Below are 9,716 nucleotides of genomic sequence, written 5' to 3'. Positions count from 1 at the left end.
ATAGGTTACATGAAGCTTTACCTAATATTTCCTGGGAATAGTTCAATTCCTAACTATTCCAAGATGTTTAAGAATAGAGGTTGATTTAAATACCTTAAAGACTTACTTTCAGATACTTAAATCAATCTCTATTTTTAAACATCTTAGTTTCAAGCTTAAATGCATGAGCCGGCAAAATGATCTGTTTGTCCATTATTTCAGTCACATTAAAGCAGTTGTACATTTATGTTCACCTAGATAACTGCTTCTAGCTATCCATAAAGTTAATAAATTCATTTGCAGTTTATACCTTCACATAATTTCATTTTTGTTGACATTTTTCATTTTTTTATTTTTCTAGAAAGAACTCTAGAATCTGGAGTGAGTCTAACTCTACCCCACCTCCCCCACAGAAAGCGTAGAAACAAAAACAAATAGGTTTTATTAATTTGAAAAATATAAAAAAATTTAATAAAGGCTACATCTCTTAATTACAATAATTATTGTACCAAGTATTTTTTTTCTTTAAATGAAACTCTTTATAATGCATAATTTACAGTTTAAGTAGAACAAACATCATGGCAAAAGTCATAAAGTACAAGAGTTGTAGTAAAAAGGCATAAAATATATTATACATAAACCCCTTAAACAAAGAAGGGAAAGCATGAACCCTGAACACAGGGCAAAACATGGCATATTAATACCATGCAGGCACAGTTACTGTACTGATTGAAGTGTGTTCTTTTCCTTAAAACACACACACACTAGAGAGTATCTATTAACAGTATTTTCCCCACCCCGTTTTTTACACTATATACATATTGTACAAACAAAATGTAACATTTGTCAGAAAATGCACATATTAAACACACACATACACACAGAGAGAGTTGAAGTTAAATGTATTTCTAAGCTAGGAGACGGTGTTTCTTTGTTCCAGTGCATACAATCAAGACAGAGGAGCATTGTTCTGCATATTTCAGCCAACATCCAAGACACACATACACAACACATACAGCTGTGTGACAGCTTTAGATGAAAAAGCTCTTCCAGACGTAGTCTCGGAAGCCAGCTAGCTTATCCACCATTCATGGTCCAGGAAGGAACTGAAAGAGGCCGAGATAATCAAGGGTATAAAAGCTAGAAGGTTACCAGCCACAGATGTATTGATTTTGTAATATTTCTGGGGAACAACTACTGACATCATAATGATGGTGCATCCAAAATTATATTTTAACCCTGCAGGAACTTCAAGCTGTTCAGAGTTGCTGCAAAACACCAACTCATAGTTTCCATGCCCTTGAGTGGTGGTTACAGTTAAGATGGGGCATCCCATTGCATAGTCTGGCCTTTTAATTATAGCTGTAATGCTGAAAGTGCCCTGAAAGAATAACTTTTATTGTTTTTATAAAAAGCACAGTCCAAATTTGGTGACTATCTTACTATTAGCTATAGAGGTGCAAGAGGGATGATTTCATATATTGTCTTCTCCTTCCATGGTTGGGATCTGCTTCCCATCTCATTCTGATTTGGAAGCTCTTAGAGACTACTTTTCTGAAGCTGGCATCAGAAACAATATCAAAAAAGAAAGCTATGCCGTTGCCTATTGATACCAAGGATAACTGACAAGATCCCAACATTGTTATTATTACCCAGAGTTTGTAATTATTATTGTTATAGTTAACCCATCAGAACACTCTCAGCCCTGGAGTGTATACAATTTCTCTAGCCTAGAGTTTATAACTAGGCAATCAGATGTACTGTGGACATATGCAATCTGTCCCCTCTCCTGCACATATTTATTTTAATTTTTTTTAATGCCACCCTTTGGAATCAGGTTTTTCCATTTTCCTTTTTTGGGACTCATCCCAAAAGCAGTAGTACCTATCCTATAGTGCTTCTGAAATCCCATTAGAACCATGATGAGCTTCAAACTGTATTCGAATTAACCACAGTTACTACCATCATGTGTACAGGCATAATTCTACTGTCGAATCAGGTGACTGCCTGATTGGGATTTCAGTTTCTAGAGTTTCCAAACCACCAGCTCTTTTGCTACGTTGGCTTCTGGAATTCTGGAAATTTTGATAGTCTGAGAGGATGGAATGGTTACTCTGCAGCACAATTAAATCCGAAATAGGATTGGGGAAAAGAGGGTGAGGGAAAGAGTGTGAAGATTTATAAGGCGCTCCTGATCGCCTAGAGCAGTGGTTCTCAACCTTTTTTGCACCACGGACCCCTTTTGTGGCCACCGACCATGGCCACGGACCACTAAAACCTAACTCAAGTTTTAAATTATCACATTTCTTCAAGCCTTCACAGACCTCCCTGTGATGACATTGCGGCCCTTCAAGGGTCCGTGGACCACAGATTGAGAACCCCTGTCCCAGAGTTCGTTTTAGGCAATTGGGAATGTTTTCCCTACACAAAAACTAGAGCATCATTGATCACAACAGCCTTCTCTGTAGGATGGATTTATCTTTTCCTTTCTCATCCCCTTTCCAAAGAAATAAAACAACTGAAGATCGTACAATTCCAGTTGTTTTTCTACAGTGGCAGAAATGCACATTTCAGTAAAGGACACATTTATTTAGACAGTGGAAACAATGTAAAAAATAAAATATAAACACCCCTTTTTCTTTACATCACATCCCCTTTTCTCCATCTTTTAAAGCAGCATATCCATAAAATGGATTTAATGGGAAAAAACCCTAAAATGTTCAATAAATATCAATAAAGATTATTATAAGGTAAGCTATACACAGTTTCTAAATCATTAAGTACAGGATCATTAGAAAGCCATATACTCTATATGCAAGTCTCTCAGAACATCATCTGAATCTTCAAATCACCTAGAGCAACCATAGTTTTAATAAATAGTTCAGAGTTGTTAACATCTTGGCATCCAGCTCAATAGACACATCTTATTTTTTACCCCTTTTTTTTTGCTAAGGCTGATTTGGCAAAGTTTTCATAGACCTCAGAGTGTTTTCTGTTGCTTCTTCATGGGTTCAAACCTTCCTTCAAAACTTTGCTTGGTGGTTTTATGTCCAAAGGCCAGCATCCGTAGCTTATATCTTCTTAAATACACTCACATAGACTATGCCACTCAGAACCAGTCAATCAATCCTCTCAACTTTTCCAAGAATTCTGCCGTCGTACATTGGCAGAATAGCATCATCGTCCCAGATTTCTTCAAAGACTGCCCCACAGTCAAACTCATCACTTGCTTTTTTGAAGTAATACCTGAAATCAGTAAGACCAACATATGCAAAATAAGTTGAATGTACCTTGGAATCAATATAATTTTTCATTGCAGTGAAAACACCCAACATCCCATATCTGGGTTCCAAAAGGCCTTCAGTTTCCTTCCCAACCTCCAAATTTATGTATTTCCAGATAGAGCAAACCAAGAAACCAAAACAAAACCATGATCTAGTTTGCTATCCTGTCTATTTGTGAATAGACCAGGCAGATAAATCAAAGCAATTAAACACATTCCTCCAAGCAGATGGTATTTAATGGCATTCGAATATAGTCCATTGTTAGGTTTGTTTTTGTCTGAGTATGGCGACTGGATCTCAGCTTGTTCTGGTTTGTGTTGTTGGATTTTTATGGTAATATGTTTTGAGCTGCCCAAAGTCAGCTGAGTCATGCAGTGTCCAAACTGAATCAAATAAATGAATAACTGAATAAATAGCTGTTACCCATCATCAATTGTTACTTTTTGTCTTCTTCATTCAAAGGATTTTTGAACCAATAGAGGTGATGATACCATATCTTAATAATTGCTTGTGAGTCATTATACCCCAAAATTTAAAATAAGTATTACTTCTGATGGTTAATGTCTTAGTTACCATTTTAACTATGCATAGTTTACTGCAAAGGCAAATGTTTAAAAGCATACATTATAGCAGACTTGGGCATTTTATAGCCCTCCGGCTCTTTGACTGTCCCTGTCCAGCCTGTGTGAGGTCAATAGGAAATCAGAAATCAAATAAGAAGGCCATGCATGCACTACAACCGCATTGCTTTTATTTTGAAGGTATTTTTTTAAAAAAAATAGTATGAGCGTGTTTTTGTGCCTACACATCTTCACAGCCCTATTGGTTTCCTCCTCCCACCCCCCCACCCCAGAATCCCAGTTTCTCATGTGGCCCATTTGGAAAATTAATTGCCCACCCCTGCATTATAATGATCAGGAGGTCTTTCTCAGGTATTCATTCAGTGAGTCTTGTGCTAACTATAATGCAAAGACATATAGATTTTCTTCACTATGTTGCATATGTCTATGGACCGTTAATGCTGCTGAAAGCTTCTGGAAGCAGTGGTGGATAACCACCCAATAAATAGCTGTTCATATTACCCAAAAATCATCCACTAAAATAATTGTGGTACTGATTTATGGTGTACTTTGTCCTGCGCCTAGTAAAGTTATCTTTGATGTGGGGTTTAATATGCAAATCAGAATAAAGCTTGTGAACCAGAGCACGGTTGGTCACCCCCGTGTGTTGGGAGACATTGACAAGGATGATAGCGGAGTGCTGGATCACATAATTGTCAGTGAGCACACAACCTAGTGACTTAAGCCCTCCCAGAAGCTGCTGGCAAAGCTTGAAGTTGAGTTTATTATTTTGCAGGTTTTAAAATACCCTGATTTATGAAAACAACATTGTTGTGTCTATTGTCTCTTAGGTTCAAAGTCTGGAACAAATGATTCAACCCAGCCTTCTTTTACTTTGGCATTATCCAATTCTGTGGACCTCAACCTCTAGAATTTTCAGCCATATCCAACCTGGGATTTTAACCTCACACATCAGGACTTTGGAGATGGCTCATTTAGGATGTATCTATATCGAAATATAAACAGAAGGGCACATATTACGAAGCCCTGCAGTATGAAGAAACTGGAACCTTCCCAGATGTTTTGCTGAAACAACAAATGCTAGCAGCCCATGCAATCATGAGAAAGGGCTGCTGGGAGTTATAGTCCAGCAATAACCGAATTATCCCTTTCCCTGCTTATGGGGAGAGTTAACGTACAAGAGCACTTTTTTTTTAATTCCAAGGTGACTGCAACAGGACCTTGATTCTCAAAGAATCAATCAACCCTTTCATCAGGAAATGCTTCAGTTTTCTGATTAATATAAATTGCAGACTTGCCATTTATCATCTGTGAATCAAGTACCACTAATTTCATTTGTCCATCTCTGTTTAAAAGGCAGCCCTCACAAGAATAATTCCCTACAGCAACAAACCAGCTCCTGGACTCCAAGAAATATCCTGGATAGACATGTGCAAGGCCAGCCAATTGAATAGCAGCTAAGAAAAGGTTGTTGGAAAAGAGAGAGAGAGAGGGAGGGAGGGAGGGAGGGAGGGAGGGAGGGAGGGAGGGAGGGAGAGAGAGAGAGAGAGAGAGAGAGAGAGAGAGAGAGAGAGAGAGAGAGAGAGAGAGAGAGAGAGAGAGAGAGAGAAGCACTCTGAATGGATCAGTAAATTAAAAAAGAAAAGGGGGACATCCTTTGAAGTCATTCATAGGTATTGGCAAGAGGAGCAGAGTTTTTCTTTGCCAAGCATTTGATTTAAGGAAAGAAAAATCTAAAACAAAACCAATTATTAATCTGTTCCTTAGAGCATCACTCCTGCCATTTAGAATCTTTCATTCTAGTGCAAATACTTTTCATTTCCCTCTTTGTTGCTGTTGGGAAATAGTTCAAGCCTCTGCCTCTTTCTGAAACAAGAGACCAATGCAGAACCACCACTTTCAAAGCCACAGAGCGGTTACCGCATTCACGCTCAGATATTTCTTAGCAGCTCTTACATAATGAGCAATCTGGGCTTGGCGGGCAATATTTGACACTGAAAGGTCACGCAGCAGTGTCCCGCTCTCCCTTTCTTTGGCTTGGGAGCATAGATCATGAAGCCAGGGCTCACCCAGACAAAAAAAAAGAACCCCTTCCCCTCTTGTGTCAAACAGTGAGGACCCCTCTATTATCCTGAATTAGACCGTTCAGCTTCTTGATTAAAGGTTCCTTTTATCCTCCCGTCCAACTTTCTGCCTTCTCAGGCTGCTTAATTGCATATGCACCAAATGAAGGCCTTCCATTCAGAGAGTTAGCATTTCGGGAGCCTGCTTGTCTACTACCACAGACACAGACACATGGCCCTCGGTGCTCCCAGGCTGGGCTGTCGTCTTCCCTCAGCTGCCATCCTCCCATCGTCAGCAAGGGAGCTTTCTCATCAGATGTCGACCCCAAAGGAAGACAGCAAACATCAGCGAACCCAAAACAGATCTCCAAGAACGGACAGATGGATCAGTCGATTGACCGATCGACCTTACTATGGATTGGGAAGTTTTACGATGTGATTTTAAAAAAAAAAAAGTCCCATCCTAGAGGACGGGGAGGACATTTTGAATGCCTTCTTTGTCAAGCAGGTCCCTTCTTTTGGAATGGAGTTCACGCACTTTGGACTGGGAGGGAAGGCCGCTGACTGCACCATCCTGAGGTTTCTTTACCAGGTTTGGATTGCAAAGATACTTATGGGGCCACAACTGAGCACAACATTTCGGTTGCTAAGCAAGGCCGTCGCAAAGCGAGTTGTGCCCCAAATTTGCGACTTTTCTTGCCAGAGTTGTTAACTGAATATCCCTGAAATAACACAGTTTGCTAAGTGAATCTGGCTTCCTCCTGGACTTGGCTTGTCCGAAGGTCATGAAAGGGGATCACACATGACCGCGGGGTCACTGCAAACCTCATAAGTACAAGCCGGTTGCCAAGTGCCCAAATTTTGATCACGTGACCAGGGGCTGCTGCCTTCGATCAATCAAAAGTGTGAAAAACGGTCATAAATCACTCCCCCCCCCATTGCTGTTGTAACTCTGAACAGTCACAAAAACAGATGGTGGTAAGCCGAGGACTATCTGTAGTAAGATCTCTTTGACTCAAGGAGGAAGCAGTTTAGTCCTTTTTCCTCCCTCCCCTTTCGCTGCTTCCAGATGATCCCAGGAATGTAACCAAATCCATTCCTTTCAGTTAAGCCAGGACTGTCCCTCTGCAGAGCCCCCTTTCCTGACCCCCAAACTAAAGTACAATGAGACTTCCTTCTAGAACCCCCCCCCCCCGCAAGCCAGCCGGTGGGGGAGGGGAGGGCAGGAGGAAAGCCTTTGAATGAGGCACAAAAAGGACTTTTGCTCAGTTTTATCTCCTCCCTTCCAAGAGGATAAACAGCTGTAGCAATAACTTCCCCCTTGATCTCGGGCCCTGGCAGCGTTGACAAAATTCTTTGTTTGAACACCACATTTTATTTTCTTGGGGGAGAAGGGGGAACAAGACACAGTGTGATGTTTTCCATAACTGCAAGTTAATTTCTCACAGAGAAGAAGGGCAAGGAAGGAGAGAGCACAAGGGAGGGAGGGAACACAAACAGAATATCTCTCCCTGGAATATCTCTCCGAAACCCATGGGAAGGTCCCGGTTTGCTCCCTGAAATGAACTTCCCATTGAAAGGCCACTTTTGGTGGGGGGTTTTCTTTTTAGCAACTTCTGCTTCTTTCCCCCTGTCCTACCTCCTACCTATCCCCTCACCCATCCCTCCTTTCTCCTGTATCCGGCAACTGTACAGGGCTGCAAGGCTTGCCTTCCTCTCTTTGCTCTTGCTGTGATACCCTACCCTGATCAGACTCTGTGTGTGTGTGTGTGTGTGTGTGTGTGTGTGAGAGAGAGAGAGAGAGAGAGAGAGAGAGAGAGAGAGAGAGAGAGAGAGAGAGAGAGAGAGAGAGAGAGAGAGAGAGAATGTGTCAGAAAGGGACAAACCTGAACTCTACTTTCTCCCTTTCAGCCACATGGCTGCCCTAAATCCATCCTGCAGAGCGCTCTGCTGACTGAAAGCACCCAACGACGACAACAACAACAAAAAAAAAACCCAGGCACCTAGGTTGCAAACTGACTCATTCAATCAAGAATGTGGAGTGTCAGCCATTGATGCATGTCTTTGTGTCTTAAAATGAAAGGCACAGGCTTCAAAGACATGCTTATTAAGAGGGCCTTAGAACAAAATCAATGCCAGATGTGACCAGACTGACTAGCTAGTCCTTCCCTAAGCAATCACTGCTATTCCAGGCAGTCCGGCCCTTTTCCCTGAAGGTCACCTGCAGTTTCACTCCAAGTCCAGCCAGAAGGAGGAGTGGGGGGGGGGGAATCAAAGCTTAGATCAAAATGATTCCCTGGGGGTACAACACATTTAGATAATTAGTTTCACCTTGTGTCTGTGCAAGATAAAAACACACATCAGATTTGGGCCTATGTTTCTTTTGTACACAGATATAACAAAAAAATTTTTTAAAAAAACACCTTCATTACAGTCGTGTTAACGTAGTCCTCGACTTAGGACCATAATTGAGGGCAAAATTTCCGTTATTAAGCAAGACAAGTGAGTTTTGCCTCCATTTTATGATCTTTCTTGCCATAATTCGTAAATGAATCACTGCAGTTGTTAAGTTAGCAACACAGTTGTTAAGTGAATCTGGCTTCCTCATTGTTAGTCAGAAGGTCGCAAAAGCTGATCATGTGACCCCGGGACACTGCAACTGTCATAAATACATGCCCGTTCCCAAGTGCCCAAATTTTGATCACATGACCATGGGGATGCTGCAACAGTCATATGGGTGAAAAACAGACATAAGTCACTTTTTCCAGTGCCATTGTAACTTTGATCACTAAACGAATGGTTGAAAGTTGAGGACTACCTGTAATCATTACAGAATGCCAAGGTTCAAGTTGCAATGCTCAGGGAATTGTTGAGTTTATATCAGGGGTCTTCAAACTTGGCCCTTTTATGACTTGTGGACTTCAATTCCCAGAATTCCTCAGCCAGGCATGCTGGTTGAGGAATTCTGGGAGTTGAAGTCCACAAGTCTTAAAAGAGACAAGTTTGAAGACCTATGGTTTAGATTGAGCACTTCCCCCCCCCTTTTTTTCTGATGTTATCTAAAAACAGGGACTTCCCAGTCTGCCACAACACAGCACCATGGTTAGGAGTGTAACTTCAGAGCCTGCTGAGAGCAAATCAGAGCCTGCCTCTGTAGATAAAAGATGGTTAAAAAAGAAATCCCATCCGGAGTAGGCCAAGATTTTTAGGCCTATGGCTACTGAACGTTTATCGCTTCCATCTTTGCATTATTCACACAGATATAATGAACACATGGGAATTCCATTACTCGTAATGTGCCAGCTGGGACAAAAAACAAAAAAACCCAAAAACGGTCAAGTCTACTGTCCTTACAGTTTACCTCCTGTAAAGCTGTAACAATGGTGTTCTCTAATGAAAGCTAGGTTAGAAGTTGGGGGCTACTAAATAAACATTTTCCATGTATAATTTATGAAAGAGCTTACCTCTGAGCTTTTATTGATGCGATACTTAACATAAACCACACAAATACCTAGAATATGTAGACAGTAGGGTTTTGAACCGTGGCTATCCATATAGGGTTTGAATGGGACTCACCCCAGATTCATTCAGAATGGACAATTTTAAGGAAGATGGGAGTTGGTCTAATTATAACATCTAGAGGGCCCCAGATTCCCATCCTACAAGGATTTTCAGTCTTCATATCTACACTAACGTGGGGCTTATCACAAAGATAAGCAAATCTCTATCCACCAGACTACCCCACCACCCTCTTATTACAGGTAGTTGTCCACTTACAACTTTTCAATTAGTGACTGTCTGAAGTTACA

At 41.0% G+C, this 9,716-nt stretch overlaps 1 protein-coding gene across 3 annotated transcripts in view; it reads right to left on the bottom strand.

Moving 5' to 3' along the window:
• Positions 1-462: 462 nt before the first annotated feature.
• Positions 463-9,716, bottom strand: part of AXIN2 (axin 2) — a 53,898-nt gene continuing 44,644 nt past the window's right edge. For all 3 annotated transcript variants that reach the window (XM_081318539.1, XM_081318541.1, XM_081318540.1), the window contains exon 11: positions 463-3,225. In XM_081318539.1, coding sequence (XP_081174665.1) covers positions 3,099-3,225 — 127 coding nt within the window. In that variant the 3' untranslated portion in view covers positions 463-3,098. The remainder of the gene's footprint in view (positions 3,226-9,716) is intronic.

The sequence above is a fragment of the Vipera berus genome (assembly GCF_964194415.1).
Source record: "Vipera berus genome assembly, chromosome: 2".
Classification (NCBI taxonomy): domain Eukaryota; kingdom Metazoa; phylum Chordata; class Lepidosauria; order Squamata; family Viperidae; genus Vipera; species Vipera berus.
This window is presented reverse-complemented; position numbering and strand designations above follow the sequence as displayed.